Here is a 22,367-nt window from a genome sequence, read left to right as displayed (position 1 = left end):
ACACCCGTCGAATGTCGTGGCATAGTGGTGTTGACTGGGTTCACGACGTGGGAGCGGACGCTCGCCGCCTTCTTTTGCAGCGGACGCTCGCAAACCGGCTGACGCCGCCGACACCGACTACGGCAGTAGCCACTGTGAGAAGCACCTACCGCCGCTGCCCCAAACGACGCTGCCGCCTTCCTATCCGTGCCTGGGCTATATGCCATGGTCGATTGGAACCCGGAGCGACGCCATTCGCTACCGAATTGCAGGACGAGATCGAGATATCGCGGCAGTCAGCGCGGATTCGGTGGAATAATCCATCGAACCAATTTGCTTTTGTTTTAATAATGGCTAATGGGCTCTCAATATGGGCTTTCCCCTTAATTGCCATTCTTTTTTCCCCTAAAAAAACTTAATTGACATTCTTTTTCCCCTAAAAAAAACTTTTACCATCTATTATATTATTAAAACAACAAACAACCAATGGTGTGGAGAGAAGAGGAAAACGTCGACGGAGAATCCGTGGTGAACTGGAGGAAGCATCGATGGACAATCCGTGGTGAACTGGAGGAAGCATCGACAGCGGCGGTCAGCTCGTGCTCTACGTCGGCCGATCCACTGAGGCGTTGAATCCAAGTTAACCGAGGCGATTTGACACTACAGGGTCTTCATAGTCCCGACTCGAGCCAAGGTACTAGCACTGTGCTTTTGGGTTTCTGCTCTAAACGGGCATTTCGAATTTCAGTGTATGCGCAATTCTTCTTTGATGAACTGAATACCGTGTGACATAGTTGCACGACTCGATGATTATTACAATTGTTATCGATGTTTTGGAAACATCAGACATACAGGTTGAAGGCGATCAAACTGTAGAAGACTAGCTGGAAGGTTACCATCATATTCAGTGGGGCATTCTAACACGGATGGTTTCATGGAAAAATTCAGCTGGGCGTATCAACTGGGACAGGGTTTTTGCAGGGTGTGTGCTTCCTTACCTCGACGGTGGCCCCACCTCCAAAGTTGCTCTCATATAATAAACTCAAAAATATTACAACCACCTATGCATATGTTTTTTTTGTGTTCAGTAAATCATAATGCATACACCTAGCTATACTAAAATCCGCACACAATAAGTTACACAACAGCTAACGACCCTCAATTGTTGTGATACTCATTGCATTCACGGAGTTGTGTATGATCCCTATTGCTTCTCCACCTTCAGAATTACTGAGAGCATAATATGCAGGTTGCTTTGGGGCTGGAAGCAGCACGTTTTCATTCTCTAACATAAGCATAACGGATGACATATCTGGCCTATCATTAGGATGGTCTTGAACACACAAGAGTCCCACATGAATGCAAAGCAGAACTTGATGAAGTGGGCAGCTTGAAACAATTGAAGAGTCCACCAGTTCAGTTGCTTCTCCATCTTCCCATAATCTCCACGCCTAGTCAATAGAATAATGAAGTCATGATCAAGTTGATAAATATTTTTGTGAGACTGCAGCTTTGGTGGGTTGTTAAGGCTGTGCAAAAGAAGTTTGAACACAAAACATCCAGACCGTAGTTCAGATTTTTGTACTTGTTTTGCACCCCCCATCTGCATCTCTGAAAGAAAATGAACTAGGGGAATGCTAAACGCTTTCCACGGTTTATGGTTAAACCATTTTTGCACACCCTTAGTGGTGGTTGGGTGTGTAGATGGTAATTACACGTGTTTCAGAATACTTACATAAGTTATAAGGCTACAAAAGTTTGTTTTGAGCTGAGGTGAAGTGATCTTCAAGCCACTAACAATCTCCAAGAGAAGAACACCAAAACTATAAGTGTCTGTTTTCACAGAAAAGGTACCTCCCATCGCATATTCAGGCGACATGTAACCACTGTTAAAAACCTTCAGGCAGTCAGCAAGTTATGAATAAAATAAATTATATTAAACCAAAAATAATTTCTGTCATAAGGGTTTGTTAGGTCAATAGGTACTTACTATGTCCCAACAATCCTCTTAGTGTTTGCATGATTCTGGTTTGCACCAAAGATTCTTGCCATACCAAAATCTGAAATTTTGGGAGTCATTTCTGCATCCAGAAGGATGTTGCTTGCTTTGAGATCCCTGTGAATTATTGTTAATCTTGAATCCTGGTGGAGATAAAGAAGGCCTCTTGCTATTCCTTTAATTATTTTGAACCGTGTAGGCCAATTGAGAGTGTGTTTGCGGGCATCATCTTTCATTATATATCAAATATGAAACAAGGTTAGTCATCATGCATATCAATTTGTTCAACGTAGAATTTAACATTATATGATCAAAGAACAAGCACATACCAAACAGAAAGGCATCCAAACTTTTGTTAGGTAAGTATTCGTAGACAAGTAACTTCTCATCTTCCCGAATGCAACAACCACGTAGTCTGACAAGGTTCTTGTGCTGCAACTTGGCAATTAGAACTACTTCATTTTTGAACTCCGTTGTACCTTGTCCAGAACCCTTACTGAGCCTTTTGACTGCAACATCATATCGACCTTCCAATGTGCCCTACATGAGCACATACTTTTTTGATTGAACCTTAAGACTTAGAAACCAACAACTCTTACAGACTATAGTTACCCTTTCACACGAATAAGTGAACTTTAACCCCTTCAACGTTAAGCCAGCATATATATTTTTAAATAGAAAATTGTTCCCCTTGTACCCTAAAATATTAAAACTAGTGAAAATCACCAACTCATCCTAAACCACGCTGATTTTGAACAATGTGCATCAACATGGACATGTTTCACTAAATTTTCATCCACTTCGAGATATATTATTTATGGGTCAGCACAGTATACGGTTAGAAACAATAATAAAATGATTAGTGTAATAATAAGAATAATAGGAATAATAATGGGTTAGTTAACAAGAAGAAGGAAGGCCTCAAAAAATAATCAAGAAGAAGGGTAAACAGGTTTGTTTCTTTTCGTATCAAAAGCATGTTCTACTGTAAGTACTACTCTCTTTTACCTTATAAACTTTGCCAAAACCTCCCCATCCAAGCAAGTTGGAATCAGCGAAATGTTTTGTTGCTGAAAGTATGTCTTCATAGCTAACAAATGAAAATTCTGCATTTTCAGCTTCGAATTCGTTGGATGTACTAAAGTATCGACGCATTAGTTTCTTCTGGCTTTCCTTCTTTTTCCATTTGCCGCCTGTTGTTGGGAGATCCATTTATTTTATTAACTCTTGAAACAATGGCATATGCCAAAAACAAGAGGATATATGTTACTCTACCTCTGTATTTGTAGGTCCAGACAAGGGCTATGCATGTCGGTAGCAGCAGGAATGCTATAATCGAGATCACAATCTTTAGTGAACTGCTCTTCTTGTTAACTGCAGAAATGCAACCAATCAGAAGTTTGACATTTACTTGCATATGCATACTAGGACGGATATGGCAATCTAATTAATTTCCTATACTACCGTAGTTTGAGAACCCTAACTACCAGTGCTTGTGTTAAACCAACGATCTGACCATCTCAAATAAGTATGTGGTCATGCACTATGCTTGTACTCAAAATTTAACTGGCTATTGCCAACGCAAGAAAAAACAGTAACTGGCTGATACTTTATGGAAAAGGCTAAGACATCAACTCTGAAAATAATTGTCAATGCATTTGAAAATTCAAGACTAGAAATGATATAATTTTTAATAAAAAAAACCTCTTTTCATTTCTTGCAGGTTATCCATATGGTTTCCCATTGGGTCCAGCTTTGGGCCCTACTCTCACCGGAGGGGCAGAGGGATGCTCTGGTTTCTGGATGCACACGGCTCCTGATGGTCGCTCAGGATATCTTGTGCCAGGCTGGTTGGCGACATACTAGAAGGCTATGTTGATTGTAGTCATAGTATGCGTTTTTTTCGATGGTTGATTTTGCATCAATCCTCGGTGATGCGTGAGTTGTAAACAATACTTTATCTGAACTCTGTTTTTAATAAAAGGCCGTGTGCATCATCATGATGCAGAAGCCGGGGTAAATCCCCATTTCGATTTTTTTTTTGAAAATTCAAGACTAGAAGTGGAATTGTTTATCTTAGCAAAACATCATGTAAACTTCAACTACTAATATTGTTTGAAATATTTGGATTGGATACAAAAAAAGATAATGTTATCCTTAAGATCAAAATCAGAACACGAGAGGTTTTGTGCAGCGTTCTAATTCTACTACTTTTTTTGTCTTTCCCTTTTATTCGGAGAGATTACGAAAGCGTGCTGTGGAGATCGCTACGCTACCGACTAGGTCGTGCCATCCCACAACCTGAAGCATGGTCCACGATGATCCTAGAACTATGCTTTTCTCACACAATACACGATCAGAACAGCAGAAAAACAAACGGGGTAATAGCCAACTAAAACGACTATCTATTCTAAGTGACGAAACTGAAAATTTCGGCACCTAACAGAAACACCAAGTTTATTCAACATATACTTCTAGATTATTCTTGAAAGTCGCTTTTAGCGAATTAATCTCAGTTATGCTGGGTTAACACGTATATTATAGTACAAAATAATAGTAAAAGTTATGTTTTGAGTGTAGTGTAAATATGTAATACATCATGTGAAGGTGACGTGCAAATTAATCAGATATACTAGTTACTGTGACTAATATAACTTCAGCTATCATGATGAGGTGATGCTCTATCAACATGTAAAATTTCAATATTAAACAAAATTTAGTTTGGAGGTATGAAAAACAAACCCAACAACGAATAGTAAGAAACATTACAACATCGCTGTTCATGCGCGACTTTTTTCCTTACCTCTTAGAATATTATTATAAGTTTGAATTTCAACTTTCACATGTTCATGGAACATCACCTTTCTAACATACCATACTTTTGGGAGCTTTTCAAAAATTTCAAACATAGTTTCTACGGAGTTTGCATTATGAGAAATTGTGATGTCATATGCCCAAAGTGGTAAAGGAAATATTGATTTTAATAAGTTGATGTGCATGCTACTTAAGCATAATTTTTTTTTCCACAAATGCAGCTTCATGTCACATTATGGACAAAAAGGTAGAATGGGATAGTGCATACCAGTAGACTCTGCAAGGCGAAGGTATAGGTTCTCGCCATAGTTAACGGACTTCCCCGTGTCGATCAGATTCCCTATCCAAATCAAGCATCTTGTTGGGTCAGCTTCTGCACCGGCACTGCTCAAGTTGGCGTAAGCATATGCCGTACATGAGCAGTTTCTGCTACATTCGGCCATGCACTCATCGAAACTTCTGTTCTTTATATGCAAGAACTTATCAGGGACCTTCATCCCAGGCAAGGTCACAAACTTACTTTGCTGGCCGCATTTCAGTTCTTGTGTTCTCCGACAACTTGAAAAGTTAAGATTGTCAGGCTCAAATCCATCGAGGCACTTGCATGTTGGGACGGTATCAGTGAGGTCGCAGTAGCTGAACGAACCACACCAGCCATAGATGTCGCAAGAAGCTTTGGGACTCTCAGAAATGACTTTCCATGACGATGATTGGTAGTTCCAGCTTAGAGACCTCAGTGTGCCCGTGTAGTCAAGCATCAAACGCGTAGCCGGTAAGCCATCAGAGACAGTGAACATGTAGTAGAATTCATCCCCGACGTTGATGGCCATTTCATACACAATGGAGCTGGCATTGCTTAGATATGTGCCACCGGACACCGACACCCCGTTCAAGACGTTGCTGCGGTAATATGGCACGGTGCCATGCAAAATCAAACTCTGAAGGGTCGGTGAGCTAGGGCCGCCGCTGCATGAGAAGTCTCCAGAGGACGGGTCATCCTGGCCCTTCCAAGCAACAAGGCGCCCAACAACTTTTGCCTTGTAGCTCACCAAAAATCTCATGGTTGGAAGTAGTGTGTCAGTTGGGTGATCAAAGCTCTGCCATATGTCCACGCCATTCGGCGACCGGAGAACAAAGTTCCCTGAGTTGAGTAGCACTGCATAAGCTCCAGCTCCATCTCCACCTCCAACCGAACCAGCAGTGATATTGCTTGTTGTCATCCAAATATTGCGGCCTTCAGAGTCTGACAACACCAGGTCAAAACTATTTGTAATGGTGAGAATCGGAGATGAGGGTGTGGTGATTGGGTTGTCTCGGTTGGCGGTCCACACGACGGTGCGTGGTCCGGTGAGGTTGTGGTACCATATCCCAAGGTAAAAGCTGTTGTTGGAGCTGATGGGGGAAAAGAAGCCGAGAGCAAAGTCCCCACCTTTGGAGATGAGTATGTCGCCTCGGGTGAGTGGCTTTGCATGTGTGAGCTGGTCATCAGGTTTGCAGAATGAACTCAGAAACAGGAAGATGGAAACGAAAACAGGAATTAAGGCCGTTTTCTTCGTTTTCCTGCTAGGATATAGCAAAGTGGGTGGCATGGTTGTTTGGAAGAATTGGTCTGCAGAGAACTGACTCGTAGTTCAGGGAGACAACAGAAAACTGATGATCCAGAGTTCTGAGACTAATATAATGGATGAAGTCATCATTATGGACTTGGTAGAACATGTATAGCAGCCATTGGCCAGTATATGTGCTATGTACACACACACGCAAAGAAAAACTGTTGCTACAAAAGATTTGCAGAATGAAATCAAGAAACAGGGAGAATGAAAAGGGTAATGCAAGACTTGACCCGTAAGGCCGTCTTCATCTTTCGTCTGCAGGGAGTGAACGTGGAATCGAAATTGCAGATACTATCAATAATGGAAGAGTAATAAGAGTGGATAGAGACAGCATTGACTTAATCACTTAGACCAAGCATGAGAGGATTGACTACAGAGTCTCCAACATTGCTGCACGCGCAAGGAAAAAGAGAGAAGCATTGCTAGGCATTCAGATTGGAGAGTGCGACAGAGGAAACCTCGCGGAACCGACGCGCCGCTTGTCCTAGAATAGTGGCCGACTGATTGAGTTTCACGGCGTCCTCCATGCGTACGAAAGTAACAAATCCCCTGCCGACGATGCCGCGGCCGCTGCCGCCGCCGGACACGGCAGTGTCCACCGCGAGAAGCGCATGCCGCTGCAGACTACCACGGACGGCATGGTCGATTGGAACCCGGAGCGACGCCGTAGCTCCTCCATTCGCGCCCGGATTGCTCGACGAGATCGAGGTATCGGCGGATTTGGTCGAGGAATCCGTCCAGCCAAAGTTTTTTTTAGAGGGCACGAACCGAATGGGTAATGAGAGCTCAATATGGGGCTTCCTTTCCTTGGCAAACTTGGGCTTTAGGGCATCTCCAACCGCGCGACCCAAACCGCGCCCACGCGTCCGTTTGGGTCGAGCCGGACAAAAACGCGGCCCAGCGCGGGGACGCACCGCAAAAGCGGACGGCCGCGGCGTCCGGAACGACGCAAACCCGGCCCAAATCTGGGCTAGGTTTGCGTGGCCGCGGATGCGCACGCGCCGTCCGCTCGCGTCCGCGCGGCTGATCGCCTCGTCTCCCTTGGGCCCACTCGCTCGGTGACCGGGGAGACTATTAAATGAGGACTGGAGGGGATCTGGCCCTCCACTCCAGTCCCCACTCCACTCCCCAAGCAAAACCGCCGCCATGGCCCCCGAGCGACGGTTCGCTCCCGGAGCGAACGACGACGAGGCGAGCGAGCCAGCCGCCGTCGTCCGCCGGCGTTGCGGCCATCGGGAGGAAACCAGCGCGGCCTCCACATCGGAGAGGCCGCCCGCGGCGGTGCGGCATTGCCGCAACCGCCGCCTCTCCTCCTCGAGCCGAGCCGGAGTCCTCGGAGGAGGACCCGGACCTCCGCGCCGCCCTCATGATCTCGGCGGCGGAGGAGGAGGCGAAATGGCCGCACCTCCATGCGGCCATTCGCACCTCCGAGATGGAGGAGGCGGCCCGGCGGGAGGTCGAGGAGGCGAGGGCTGGGAGCTCCACGCCGGTGCCCGCCGAGCGCGACGGGAGGAGGAGGAGGCGGCGCGGCGGGAGGAGGCCGGGCGCCGCGCCGACGAGGACCGCCGCCGGAGCTGCGGCGGGAGGAGGACAGGCGCCGCGCGGAGCAGCGGCGGCGCGCGAGAGGCCGGGCGCCGCGCCCGGCAGGAGAGGCGGCAGCGCCGTCGGGGCGAGGCGGCCGCTCCGTGCGCCGCCGCGGCCTCGGTGGCTCCGGACCCACACTCGCCGTGGGAGGAGGCCTCTGTGGTCTCCGTGGCCGGAGTCCCCGGCGCGGTCCAGCCACAACAGCGCGTCGCCGCCCGGGGTGGACGACGACGACGTCGCCGACGACGCCCACAGGGGCTAGGCGGCGCACCGGCGGCCACCGCGCCGCCGACCTAACCCTAATAGAGGGTTTTTAATATTTAGTATAAATTTTAAAGCCCATATAGGGGCTTCTTTTGTTAGTTATTTGCCCAAAATAGGGCTATGTATAAATTTGCCCAAAATAGGGCATATGTTTTTATCAAATTTCGTTTAAATTTGCTTTTTTTCTTTTGTTTTCGTGTTTTTCGGATTATGCGATGCGTCCGCGCGTTGGGCGCAGCGCGCGACCCAAACGGACACGCGGACGCGGGCCGCTGTCCGCGTGTCCGGCCGGCGACCCAAACGGCCCAAAACAGACGGCCCAGCGCGTCCGTTTGGGTCGCGCGGTTGGAGATGCCCTTACATCCGTATAAGCATTTGTTTTAAGAACCGGAAGTAATGGGCCAAGGCCTACTGACTCGTAGAGTTGCCATTCCTTGGAGAGAGAGAAGTGGAAAGCGCCGACGAAAGAAGAGGAGCGGACGGCGGTGCGGCGCATCGCCGCATGCTGCGTCGGCCACGGCTCGGAGGAAGCGGCCGCGGAGCCAGTTCCTGCTGTGCAGTGGCGTTGGCCGGTTCACTGAGCCGTTGAAGCCAAGTTCATCGAGGCGATTTACCACTCTAGGGTCTTCATGGTCCCGGCGCTTGAGCTAAGGTAGTCCTAGCAATACGCATTTGGGTCTCTCCGCTGAACTTAATTTGGCTAGGTTATTTACTTGATCTGTGGAAGCCCAGGGGCATATAGTATTTCAGTGTAGTTTTTTGATGAATCAGTTGGGTACTGGAATTCATTATGATTACAGTTACTATATTTTGTACTGCTTCAGAACTTCAGAAATATACAGTGTCCAAGACTTTACAAGACTTTACAAGACTTGCTTGAAGGATATAATCATATTCAGTGGGGCATTCCAACATGGTTGGGTTCTGTTACGAGATAACAAAAAGAAAATACAGTTGGGCGTATCGACCAGGCTCCGCGGTGGCTCGTCAGCTATTATTCACAGGTTTCTCATACAACAAAATCACAAATATTACAACCACCTAAGAAATGTTAAGTTCAGCTATACTAAAATCTGCACACACTAAGTTATACAACATCTAACGGCCCTCAAGTGTGGTGATACTCATTTCATTCACGGAGTTCTCCATGCTCTCTCTTGCTTCTGCACCTTCATAGTTACTTTCAGCAAAATATATAGGTTGTTTTGGAGTCGGAAGAAGTGCGTTTTCATTCTCGATCATATTCATAACCGATGACATTAGTGGCCTATCATTGGGATGATCTTGAACACACAAGAGTCCCACATGAATGCACCGTAGAACTTCATGAAGTGGGCAGCTTGCAACAACTGAACAGTCCACCAGTTCAGTTGCCTTTTCATCTTCCCATAATCTCCACGCCTGATCAATAGAACCATGTCAACATACGGTATGCCGGGCGAAGGGGAGGGATTGATAGTTTCGTGTATTATGCAATACTTACATAGGTGATCAGGCTAGAAAAGTTGGCTATGAGCTGAGGTGAGCTGATCTTCAAGCCACTTACAATCTCCAGTAGAAGAACGCCGAAGCTATAAGTATCTGATTTTACAGAAAAGGCACCTCGCATTGCATATTCAGGCGACATATAACCACTGTTTAAAACAATCAACAACAAGTAAGCAAGGAGTGCATAAAATGAAATATACTATACCATGCCATATATACAAAAGTGTTAAAGCTATAAGGATTTCTTACTATGTTCCAACGACCCGGTTAGTGTTTGCTTGGTTCTGGTTAGCACCAAATATTCTTGCCATGCCAAAATCTGAAATTTTCGGAGTCATTTCTTTGTCCAATAAGATGTTGCTTGCTTTGAGATCTCTGTGAATTATTGTTAATCTTGAATCCTGATGGAGATAAAGAATGCCTCTTGCTATTCCTTTAATTATTTTGAACCGTGTCAACCAATCAAGCTCATATTTTCGTGCACCATCTTTCATGATCAATATGAAAATGAAACTAGTCATCATGAATATCATTTTGGTTGACGTAAAGAAATTTGTAAGGTGTGATAGAAAAAGTACATACCGAAAAGATAGGAATCCAAGCTTTTGTTAGGTAGGTATTCGTAGATCAGTAACTTCTCATCCCCATGAATGCAGCAACCAAGAAGTCTGACTAGGTTTTTGTGCTGCAGTTTGGCAATTAAAACTACTTCATTCCTGAACTCCACTGTACCTTGTCCAGAATTCTGGCTAAGCCTTTTGACAGCCACCACATTTTCACCTTCAAATGTTCCCTATATTAGGACATATTCTTCGATTAGAAAAATTGGGAGCAGATTTTTTCAGGTCCTACATATACTTATCCTTACACCGACAAGTCCATTTAACTTATTTTAACTCTAAGCCAAAAAATGTTTCTAACTCCAAAATTGTCTCGTTTGCACTCTTGAATATGAAAGTGCAAATAACAGACTCATCCTAAACCACTGCAATTTTCGAGCTCGTGACATCAACATGGACATGTTTCACGAATTTGGCATCAACTTTTACATGTAGCAATTGTTAGAAATGACAATTGTAAGAATGAGAGATGCTAAGAGCCTAAGCCATCAACTTGTCCATGTAGATGACATGTGATCCAAAGCCGGATGGTTTCACGGCAATGTGAGGGAGGGGAAGGCTAATTGTGTGCAACGGTTTTGATAGTTGCATCGTGGAAGGCATACACTAAACGATATTGGTAAGGGTGTTTTCTGGAGTCAGACAACAATTGAAGGTAAACTATGCTGCTGTTCTTTCCATCGAATTTATTGTATGCACCACATTATATTACCTTGTACACTTTGCCAAAGCCTCCCCGCCCTAGCAAGTTGGAGTCAGCGAAAAAATTTGTTGCTGAAAGGATATCTTCAAAGGTAACAGATGGAACTGTACTATTGCCCTCAAGTTCTTTGGATGTGCTGAAGTATCCTAGCATCAGTTTCTTCTGGTTTTTCTTCTTTCTCCATTTGCCTGCTAGTTAGGACATCCATATTCATCTAACTCTTACACTGATATAATAATATGTGGAAGTCAAGACACCTTGGTTAATCTACCTTTGTATTTGTAGATCCCGACGAGGGCTATGCATGCCAATAGCAACAAGAAGGCTATAATCGGGAGTAGAATCTGTTCTGTAGTAGGTTTCTTGTTAACTGCTGAAACGATCCAATCAGAAGTTCAGAATTCACTTGTGTACGTACCATGATGGATCATTGAAATTAATTAAGTGCTTATATGGCTACCCGCAAGTTAAGGAATTAAACTACTAAGGCTTGTGGTAAATCAATGATTTGATCATAAAAAGAAATGTATTTGATATTCCATTGAGCCCGTGTTTTTTAATGATTCTACCCCTTAATTTTTTTTGTCTATTGTTAACGCAATAAAAGGGAGAACAAAATGGCTATGGCCCATGAAAAGCTAATCCATAAAACCTGAAAAGGAATTGTACGCATTTGAAATTAAATTTAGGCTGCAAGTTCTATTGTTTATATTATAATAATGGCAAAGACTATGTTTTGTGTTGGTAAAAGAATCTTTGGTAGTGTCACATTTTTTTACAAAACATCTAAGACTAACTAGAGACCCTAGAAATATTGAGATTAGATACTCGAATATCTTTGTCTCGAAAATATTTTTTGCCGTATATCACAAATTTTCTGGGTGTGATAAACATATTACAGTACAAAACGATCATCAAAATATCTTTTGTCAAAACTGTTAATATCCATAATGTCATGTTTTTTTTGTAAATTGGATGTAATAACATGTTGTGGGAGGCTAGAAATTCAAAGTTTATACAGATTTAACGTATTGCGCAAAATAGTCGAATAGATATATAGTTAGTCATAAGGATTACTAGTATGAGTGTTGCAAATTTTGCATAATAAATCATGTCAACTATAGTTAGTCATAGTACGATATCTATGTATTTGCATAATAAATCATGTCCATATGCGTCCCATCTTTAAATTTTAATGCAAATTTTTTGAACACGTCTTATTCACGTGTAAAGCTCCACTAAAATTGGCGATACAATATTTATAATGACTTGCAGAGAAAAAAAATTGCACCGGTTGCGGAATACCAGGAGAATTGGCCAGGCGGATGTACATATTCTCGCCAGAGGTTGACTTCCCAGCATCGATAAGCTCCCCTGACCAAACTAAGCACCTTGAAGGGTCAGCCATTGCACCGGCGCTACTCAAGTCGCTGTAAGCGTAAGCCGTGCACGAGCAGTTGCGACTACACTCAGCTGCACATTCATCTAAGCTTCTGTTCCTTATGTGGAAGAAGTTATCAGGAACCTTCATCCCAGATAACGGAGCGAAATGACTTTGCTTGCCGCATTTGAGCGCTTCCTGTCTGTAACATCCTTTAGAGAAAAAATTAACACCGTCGTCAGGCTCAAATCCATCAAGGCATTGGCAAGCTGGTGTAATCTGAGTGAAGTCGCAATAACTGAATGGGCCACACGAGGCATAGAGTTCGCATGGAACATAGGGGTGTTCTCCAAAGATTGCCCATGATGATGTGTGTCTATTCCAACTTAGGTACTTCAACTTGCCAGTGTAGTCAATCATCAAGCGCATGAGCGTTGAGTTGTCAGAGATTGTGTAGGTGACGTAGAACTCGTCTCCAGAGTTGACAGACGTTTGGTACAAGACGGAGCTGGTGTTGGTTAGATATGTGCCACCGGACACAGACTTGCCGCTCCGGACAGTGAGGCGGCAATATGGCTCTGTCTTGTTCCATGTGACGAACTGAAGGTCTGGAGAGCTAGGGTCGCCGCTGCACGAGAAATCCCCAGAAGATGGGTCATCTGGGCCCTTCCAAGCAACAAGCCGCATGGCGACTTTTGCCTTGTAGCTCACCAAAAATCTCATCTTGGGAAGTACTGTGTCGGTTGGGTGATCAAAACTCTGCCATGTGATCTTACCATTTGGAAGTCGGAGGACCAAGTTCCCCTCGTCGAGAAGCACTGCAGTAGCTCCAGCGCCCGTGCTGTTTTTCTTCACCGCCCAAGGAGTGCGACCTTGGGAATCTGACAACACCAGGTCTGAACTGTTGGTGATGGCGAGCACCGGGGATGAAGGGGCGAGAATTGGGTTGTCTCGGTTGGCAACCCACACGATGGTGATTGGTCCAGGGATGTTGTGGTACCATATCCCAAGGTACAGGCTGGTGTTGGAGCTGCTCGGGGAGAAGAAGCCGAGAGCAAAGCCCCCGCCGTTGGAGATGAGCGTATCGCCGAGGGTGAGTGGCTTTGTGTGTGTGAGCTGATCATCAGATTTGCAGGATGAACTCAAGAATAGGAGGATGAAGATGGGAATGTAGCGCATAGCCATTAAGCCGTCTCCTTGGTGTGCAGCTGTTGTGTCAAGGGAATGTATGCAGGATGGTTATTTGGAATAATTTTTCTGCAGCGGGTGAATATGTATAACGGAAGGAATGCATTATGGCAAAAATCTGGAGTCAATGGGACCAGTGAAGTAGTGATTGATCAAGACGGCAAGGTCGACCAGGACCTTAGCGCACATATGGCCAGGAGACCGGACAGTAGGAGAGCAGCTGAGCAGGCGACAAGTCTTGAAGGACCGCGATGGACGAGCAAAGGAATTTTTTTTTTTTTTTTGAAAGTTCACCACACCACACCAGTACGTGGTTTTCTCCATGTGAAGCCGAAAGATAAGCTGGTGGTCGCGTACTGAACTACTGATTACCATATATATGGACCATACGGTTGATGTTACAGCAGCCACGTCCCTCCCACGCCAAAATATCTACTACTGTACAACCCTTGTGTGAAAATGCAGGTCATCTCAGATATATACATGATCCTGTGACGGTTACATGGTATGCAAGATGTGACTTTTGGCCATCAATAGAGATCTCTATGATTTATCAAAACTTATTTTAGCTAGGTTTAAATTCCGTCCTTTCTGAATTTCAGTTGGTATGGTACACTAGTGAGCACTGACACTGCGAGGTTCTTACACGTTGTTAGGAGATTTATTTTTCCGAAACACTCTGCTCTTTTAGATTACTGAAGACGCATTGCTGCAGCTTGTCTCAGACGCCGTGATCCCGGAGCCGCCTGTTCACCGCAACACAACCCTTAAATGGCCAGTTAGTGCTGGCATGACAGATTCTCGTATGCATTCGGGAAAACTTATTTCACGTTTGGGTTTGACTCGTGCCCATTGGTGTTGCTGCAGACATCCCCGAGCAGAATGTGAGCCAGGCGAAGCCCGGTCTACCGCCGGCAGAGCGCGTCAGTCAAGGGATCTGTCACCTGCCTCCCTGACCTCGCCGATCCGTTGTCGGGGGGCTTCAAGAGCTAGACGATCCGTTGAGCCAGAATAGTTCCACACTGGAACAACGACGTGTTCTGGACTGTGTATGTACAGGCTGACTGGACACGGAGCGCTCCATATGGACCCGACCCAACACTCAACCAAAAGATTTGAAGACTGAAGGCTGGAGCCTTGAGGCAGCGTTCGACTGACCAGACAACCAGTTGGTGGTGTCGCAGTAGCAGCGGCCGGCGGTCATGCAGAGGCAGCCAATGTGGGGAAGGATGAGGAAGACAGAACTACAGGATGGCGCCATGGCAGGCGGTGCTTTCGCATCACGGTTCACTGTGGGATGTCAAGCCAAGTGAAAGACTTCTCCGGCTCTGGCAGGAGCTTTGTCTATCTGCTTGTTAGAGCTGGAGCGACTTTTGAGAATTTTTCAACATTTTACATAGTTTTAGGAGTTCATGATGCGAACTAAAATTGTTTTACAATGTATTTTTCCAAACAGGTCAGGGTCTCGGTAGAATTGAATTATTCAAGCTGAGCGGCCTTGTTTTCAGTTAGAGTTTTTTCGGGACGTGCCAATGCTGCACAATACAGAACCCAGCTTTGAGACTAGTGGAAGCAGGGGTGCTATCCAAGATTTAATCCAAGGATACTCAAGGATTCTAATAAAAGACCTACAATATAATACATGATGAGGCACTGCGGTCCATGTATGTCAGAGCAACCTACAGATATATGTTCTTCATTTTGGCAACAGCAACTGAAGACAACAGCAACAATATCTTCGCTTCGAATAATACATGTTTGTCTCATTCCTACATCTCAGTTCACAGCCTTTCCACCTAGGGTGTGACCACCACCAACCAAGAAACTCAGAGTCCACATATGGTAAATCATAATTATACAACTACATATACAGAAATTTGCACACTAAAAGAAGACCTTAAGATTAGAAAATGAAGCAGGCCTTAAACATCTAACGACCCTCTAATGTCGTGATGCTCACTGCATTCAGAGACATTTCCACATTTTCCCTTGGTTCTGGAGTTCCAAAATTCCGAAGAGCAAAATATAAAGGCTGCTTTGGTGCTGGCAGAAATGCACTTTCATTCTCTAACATAAAAATTAGGGAAAATTGGCCATGGGACACCGTTATTTCCAGTCCTTTGCCAAATCACACTACTAAAAAGCGTCTTTGCTTAGTACCATTATAATTTTATGTATATTTGCTAAAACACACCGTATTACCCAAAATGGAAAAGATTGACTTTTGTTAGGTAAAATGACCATCTTGCCCTTTGGATATATACCCAGACTGTTTCTTCCTAAACTGTTTTCTTCTCCTGGTTGAGATCAAAGGGAAGAACAAGGCTCGACTCAGAGAACAAGGCTCGTGAGCGACGAACCCTAGCGGGGGCCCTACTCCATCCTACATGGCCGCCGCCGTCTATCTCCGTCGGCAAGGCCGTCTTCGTCGTGCACCCCCTCCCACCTCTACGTTATCCCCGTCAAGTGTAGCCGGCCGGGCCCCAACAGCAACCGGCGTGGCAAGGTGCATCTCCGCCCTGTGCGTAGTCTGGTACAGGGCGTTCTCAGCCGCATGAAACGGCACCCTCGCACTTGACCAAATCCCTGCCGGCAACCATGGAGTCGAGCCTTTTCCGAGTTATACCATAGTGTCGAATGTTGTATACCATACGAACATAGGGATATGCAAATAGCTACTTGCTTTTTGAACTTGCTGTGGTTTATAAACATGTCATTTTGTGGCTTGTAACGTTGAGCCTTTTCTGAGATAAATTTATGTTAAATCTGTTCGGTCAGTAATTGTTACCTGTGTCAAATCTGGTTAAGTTGGTGTCCGATTTTTCTTCAGCATATCAGCGTATACGTACAGCCTTGTTGGCACTACATATTGTTGTCAAATTTTTTCTTCAGCATATGAGCGTATATGTACGGCCTCTGTTGGCACAAAATTTTGAACTAAAGATAAATAATCTGTTTTTTGATATGTACAACCACTGTAGGCGCAGAAATTGAAATTAGACAAAAAAAAATGTTTCAAACGGAAGACTGCACATGTATATAAAATGTTAAACTTTCCATTTTTAGCTACACATGGTGTGTTTCGGCAAATATGCCGTAAAGTTATAATGGTACTTGGCAAAGACGTGTTTTTGTGGTGTGTTTTGGCAAAGGACCGGAAATAACGGTGTCCTCTGGCCAATTTTCCCTAAAAATTACCGAAGACATAAATGGTCTATCATCTGGCAGGTCCTGAACACACAAAAGGCCAACATGGATACACCTTAGAACTTCAATAACTGAAGAGTGCACTAGTTCTTTTGCTTTTCCATCTTCCCATAATCTCCATGCCCGAGCCAATAAAACCAACTTATCATCAATTAAGTAAATTTCGATCAGCCTTTCACGATCCAAATATTGTGCAATTTTCCATACATACGTAAGCTGTAAGGCCGACATAGTTCATTACGAGCTGCGGTGAGCTGATCTTCAAGCCACTTGTGATCTCCAGAAGAAGAATACCGAAGCTATAGGTGTCCGTTTTAACAGAAAAGGCACCTCCCATTACATATTCGGGTGACATGTAACACCACTGTTTAAATAATTCAACAACAAAAAAAATATTGAATTGAATTAGACAACATAAACTACAACCTTTGATAGATGGCTGGTGCATTTATTTACTTACTATGTCCCAACAACCCGAGTAGTGTTTCCTTCCTGTTGGTTTCCACCAAAGATCCTTGCCATACCAAAATCAGATATTTTAGGAGTCATTTCTGAATCCAGTAAAATGTTGCTTGCTTTGAGATCCCTATGAATTATTGTTAATCTTGAATCTTGGTGGAGGTAAAGAAGCCCCCTCGCTACCCCTTTAATTATTTTGAAGCGTGTGGGCCAATCAAGCACACATTGTCTTGTAGGATCTCCAAAGATGAGTAGTAAACGGAATATATAGTTAGTCATCAGTGAAATCCTTTTGGTTAATCAAAACTTGGAATATGTGTCAGCAGAAGTCTAAACATACCAAAGAGGAAGGTATCCAAGCTTTTGTTGGGTAAGTATTCATAGATAAGTAACCTTTCATCTCCATGAATGCAACAACCAAGAAGTCTAACTAGGTTTTTGTGCTGCAATTTAGAAATTAGAACTATTTCATTTTTAAACTCCTCTACCCCTTGCCCTGAATCCTTACTAAGCCTTTTGATAGCAACTTCCTTAACACCTTCCAGCATTCCCTACATCATCACACCATCCTGAATTATGAAATGATTGAAGCAGCTGTCCAATAATGTAATTAACCTTAAAAAACAGAGCATGTGCTTATGTACAAAACTTTGAGTTACCCTGTAAACTTTTCCAAAACCTCCCCTTCCAATGTGTTTTGAGTCAGAGAAATTATCTGTGGCAGTGATAATATCTTCGAAGCTAACAAATGGAAATTCCACATTCTCGCCTTCAATTTCATTGGAAGAGTTAAGGTATCCTAATATCAGTCTCTTGTGGATTTCCTTTTTCTGCCGTTTGCTTGCTGAAGATCAATGTTTTTCATTATTTTGTTATCGAACAATTAGACAATAAGTTGACTTTTGATATTGAAAGCTTAATCTACCTTTGTATTTGCATATCGTGACAATTGCTATGCATGTGAGTATCAGCACACATGCTATAACTGGGAGTACAATCTTGATCAATCTTGTATTCTCTTTAACTGCAAAATTATTCAACACAAACTTAGTGAATAGTTAGCCAAATAAAGCAACTTGGAAGGGTCATTACAAAAGCATTGCCGCATTACTTGTAGGTTATAAATATTACTGGCCCACAGTGCCATGACTAGTGCATGGAACGAATTACTTTACTACCAGTAACCCCTCCAGAGCTTACGGTAAATAGAGATTTAATGTTATAGCATGCTCATATACAACAGTTATGAATTAGACACCACACTAATTTAACAAAATAGAATATTTGACGATTAATCGCTTACAGTAAAGTTTATATGTTTTAGAAAATGTACCATGTTTAAATGTTGGCGGTCATTTGATGCATATGCTATTTGAGTGGAAGGAAAGGGCATCCACTAAAACCAGTGACACATACATTAAGCGTCATGATACATAAAGCTACAATGGAACGGTGAATGCATACCAGGAAAGTCGGCAAGCCGGAGGTGGAGGATCTCGCCATAGTAACTGTTCTTTCCCGTGTTGATAAGCTCCCCTGCCCAAACCAAGCAGCTTGACCGGTCCACCAGAGCATCGTTACTGCTTGACTTGGCATAAGCGTAAGCTGTGCACAAGCAGTTGCTGCTGCACTTGCTAGCGCACTCGTCGATGCTTTTGTTTGGAAGACTTTCAAATTTGTTGGGGATGTTCATCTGAGTTATGTTTACGAAACGACTTTTCTTGGTGCATGTCAGCGCCTCTGTTCTCCTACATCCTGCTGAAGAGTTCATACCAGGACCAACAGGCTCAAATCCTTCGAGGCATTGGCATGTTGGGACATCCCCAACATGATTGCAATAGCCAAATGGGCCACACGAGGCATAGAGGTCGCAGCTGCTAGCAGGGCGCTTAGAGATGGTTGTCCATGAGGAGCGGTTCCATATGAGAGTGCTCAAGACACCCATGTAATCAAGGGTAACACGTGCATAAGGTGAGCCGTCGGATAGATGGTATGTATAAAAGGACCCATTGCCGGTGTCTCCGATGGATTCAAAGAAGGTGATGTTCTGGAATGTGTCGCCGAACACCGAGCCACCATTCATCAGAAGGACACGAGAGTAGGGTCGAGTCCCATTCCAAATGACCAATTGAAGATTCGAGCTGGCATTAAAACCCAAAGAGAAGTCTCCACTGGATGGGTCGTCTAGGCCCTTCCAAGCAAGGAGCCTCCCAACGCTCAACAAGACCTTCATATTTGGAAGCACGGTGTCCGTGGGGTGATCAAAACTCTGCCATATGACTGTGCTATTTGGAAACTGGAGGACAAAGTTACCCGTGTCTAGCAGCACCGCAGCAACTCCCATGCCCGTGATGTTGCTCTTCACCGCCCAAGGAGTGCGGCCTTGGGAGTCAGACAATAGCAGGTCAGAACTGTTGGTGAAGGTGAGAATCGGGGAAGAAGTGGCGATGAGAGGGTTGTTGCGGTTGGCAGTCCACACGACGGTGCGTTCGGAGATGTTGTGGTACCACATGCAAAGGTACATGGTGGTGTTGGAGCTGGTTGGGGAGAAGAAGCCGAGGGCGAAGACCCCGCCCTCGGAGATGAGCGTGTCACCGGCGGAGAGTGGTTTTGCATGCGTGAGCCGGTCATCGGATCTGCAGAGTGGAGTGAGGAGGAATAGGAGGGTAAGAATTGGAATGTGTGGCATGCCCATTGAGGCTTCCTTCTTCGTCCTCCTGTTGGGGGTGGATGAACAGAGCAATATGGTCCTCTGTAACAATTGGCCTGCAGCTAGTGGACGTATAGCTGGGGCATTTTCTGACCGTCAAAGGAATTTGGACATCTGTCGCACTTGAATAATGGAAGAGTACGATGTCAAACTGGCAACCTGGTGATTGAGACTAACATAATTGGACACAGAAATTATGGACTTGGTAGAACATAGGATCGACCACTAGATGAAGGGCAGGTGCCTACACTCAGCAAAGAAAAACATTGTTGCTACGACTTCAGGTTAGAGGGTTGACTTTGGATTGAGCCTGCGACAGTGCAAACCTCACCACAGGGACGCGCGTCGGTCATCGCGGCGCCGTGGCTGGAGTTCAAGCCGTGGGAGTCCTCCATCCGTGGTGGCGACGACGACGGCGAGCTCCTGCCGGCGGCTGCCGCTGACCAAGGCAGAGACCACCGGCGCCTCTGACGACGCCGGCACCTTCCTCGGTGCCGGAGCTGGCCGCCATGGTCGACTGGAATCGGAACGGCGGCGCCGGAACTTCACCATTCGGGGCAGGACTTTAGCCCTATATATGGGCCTCCCTCGGGCCATTATGGGCTTTCAGCCCGCAAGCATAAGACCTGCAAGGAGTAGACGGGCTGCGACGGCGGAATTCCTATACACCGACCAGGTCGGTCGTTACCGCGCGCCGCACACCCCCGCGCGCGTGGTATGGGCCGGCCTGGTCGGCCTAGTTTGCAGTGTACTTCCTTTTCTATTTCTTTTTTCGTTTTTTCTTTTCTTTTTTTTCCTTTTCTCTTTTGTTTCTTTTTATTTTTTCAGATTCGAAAATACTAAGATTTAAAAAAAATTGTTGAGATTCAGAAAAGTACTCATATTCAAAAAATTGTTCATATTTTCAAAAAATATATTTTAAAAAAATGTTCAAATCTCAAAAAATGTTCAATCCCAAAAAATGTTCACATTTCAAAAATGTTCAAATTTTTTTAAATTTCAATCTCAAAAAATGTTCAAATTTCAAAAATGTTCAATCTTAAAAAATATTTAAATTTAAAAATGTTCAAGCATAAAAATTGTTCAAATTTTGAAAAAACGAAATTGTTCAAAATATAAAACTATTCAAAATTTAAAAATGTTCATATTTTAAAAATATCTGAAAAAATAGTTTCATAAATAATGTTAGATTTTAAAAAAGAAAAATATTAGTAAAAGAAAAGAAATAGAAAAAAGAAAAAAGAAAAAAATCTTACCTAAGCTAATGGGCCGTGGCCCAACCTACCTGACCTGGTTGCTGGGTGTGTGGCACGCGGAACGAGCCGACCAGGTCGGCGTATAGCAACTCCCCTGCGACGGGAATCTGCTAGCGTTTTCCTATTCAGCACCCGCAGATGATGGTTGCAAACCATCACCCGCGCGGTTTGACCATGGTCTTTTCGGTTTTTCGTTGGTTTTTTTAGGTTTTCCTGAATTTCGGTTTTCTGTCGGTTTTTCTCTGTTTTTTCCAATTTTTCTTTTTTCTGTTTTTTCTTTTTTAACAATTTTAAAGTGGAGCAAAATTTAAAGTTAAGCAAATTTCAAATTTGAACAAATTTTTGAATTAAGCAAAATTTTAATCTTAGCAAATTTCACATTTGAGAAAATTTCAAATCTGGGCAATTTTTAAATCTAAGCAATTTTCGAATCTGGGCAAATTTGAGTCTAAGCAAATTTTCGATTCTGGAAAAATTTGAAATAACCGATTAAATGGGCCAGGCGCAGTAACGAAACCAACGCTAATGGGTGATGGTTAGCTCCACCCAATCTGCTCGGGGTTCCCTATTCCCCGCTCGTTAGCGCGTCGGAGCCGTGCGTCGCCTGAAGCCAACCACGAATGGGCTGGCCCATTAGTTTGTTCGATGAAGAATACAACATAAATTCTTCTTTCGGTGCAACAAGTGACCCGCAACGCAGTGGTCTCAGCTCCTCCCCTCCCACGTCCGAGTAGGGATGGCACCCGCAGGGTATGGGTATGAGTAGAGCTATCCCATACCCGTACCCTTCCCATTCAATCTTACCCGTCACCCGTACCCATATCCGCGAACGGGTACAAGTTTTTCCTATACCCGTCACCCGACAGGGTAAATGGGTACCCGCGGGTAAAAAATACCTGTGCTTACAACATATCAAGTTGTTCAAAAAAAATATGAAATGAGGTAAAGCGATCCTAAATAGTGGTCTAATCCTCACTAACCTACCAGCGATTGTCAGATCAGAAAGCGTGAGGTTCAACCAAGCAATGTGAAGGCGCGGTTAGAGGATAATTAAGTAGTTCAAAACATTACGGCTGCCCACTTGTTAAATCTATAATATCTA

At 44.3% G+C, this 22,367-nt stretch overlaps 3 protein-coding genes across 11 annotated transcripts; all 3 read right to left on the bottom strand.

The window, feature by feature from the left end:
* Nucleotides 1-1,010: 1,010 nt before the first annotated feature.
* LOC124670576 (receptor-like serine/threonine-protein kinase SD1-7) lies at nucleotides 1,011-6,540 on the bottom strand. Of its 2 annotated transcripts, XM_047207064.1 has the most exons (7): nucleotides 5,061-6,540; nucleotides 3,254-3,352; nucleotides 2,987-3,171; nucleotides 2,308-2,518; nucleotides 1,970-2,207; nucleotides 1,715-1,865; nucleotides 1,011-1,430 (listed from the first exon to the last, which is right to left on the bottom strand). In XM_047207064.1, exons 1-7 carry the CDS (start codon nucleotides 6,379-6,381, stop codon nucleotides 1,128-1,130), a joined length of 2,508 nt encoding a protein of 835 aa, XP_047063020.1. In that variant the 5' UTR covers nucleotides 6,382-6,540; the 3' UTR covers nucleotides 1,011-1,127. The 2 variants fall into 2 exon arrangements, with proteins under 2 accessions (XP_047063020.1, XP_047063021.1); XM_047207065.1 differs by lacking the exon at nucleotides 1,011-1,430 and having other exon boundaries at nucleotides 1,770-1,876.
* A 2,585-nt stretch (nucleotides 6,541-9,125) lies between these two features.
* LOC124670573 (G-type lectin S-receptor-like serine/threonine-protein kinase B120) lies at nucleotides 9,126-13,688 on the bottom strand. 8 transcript variants are annotated; one of them, XM_047207060.1, is made up of 7 exons: nucleotides 12,370-13,688; nucleotides 11,336-11,437; nucleotides 11,074-11,255; nucleotides 10,324-10,534; nucleotides 9,991-10,060; nucleotides 9,737-9,887; nucleotides 9,126-9,654 (listed from the first exon to the last, which is right to left on the bottom strand). In XM_047207060.1, exons 1-7 carry the CDS (start codon nucleotides 13,628-13,630, stop codon nucleotides 9,352-9,354), a joined length of 2,280 nt encoding a protein of 759 aa, XP_047063016.1. In that variant the 5' UTR covers nucleotides 13,631-13,688; the 3' UTR covers nucleotides 9,126-9,351. The 8 variants fall into 8 exon arrangements, with proteins under 8 accessions (XP_047063016.1, XP_047063018.1, XP_047063010.1 ...); XM_047207062.1 differs by having other exon boundaries at nucleotides 11,336-11,434; XM_047207054.1 differs by having other exon boundaries at nucleotides 9,991-10,228; nucleotides 12,370-13,684.
* Nucleotides 13,689-17,299: 3,611 nt separating this feature from the next.
* LOC124670575 (G-type lectin S-receptor-like serine/threonine-protein kinase B120) lies at nucleotides 17,300-20,228 on the bottom strand. The gene is made up of 5 exons (XM_047207063.1): nucleotides 18,764-20,228; nucleotides 18,225-18,323; nucleotides 17,959-18,143; nucleotides 17,640-17,850; nucleotides 17,300-17,538 (listed from the first exon to the last, which is right to left on the bottom strand). The coding sequence occupies exons 1-5, from the start codon at nucleotides 19,992-19,994 to the stop codon at nucleotides 17,300-17,302; spliced, it is 1,965 nt and encodes a 654-aa protein (XP_047063019.1). The 5' UTR covers nucleotides 19,995-20,228.
* Between the last annotated feature and the right edge of the window lie 2,139 nt (nucleotides 20,229-22,367).

Source organism: Lolium rigidum, chromosome 7, assembly GCF_022539505.1.
Source record: "Lolium rigidum isolate FL_2022 chromosome 7, APGP_CSIRO_Lrig_0.1, whole genome shotgun sequence".
NCBI classification, from domain to species: domain Eukaryota; kingdom Viridiplantae; phylum Streptophyta; class Magnoliopsida; order Poales; family Poaceae; genus Lolium; species Lolium rigidum.
The sequence above is the reverse complement of the archived record's forward strand: the minus strand, read 5'-3'. Positions and strand labels throughout refer to the sequence as shown.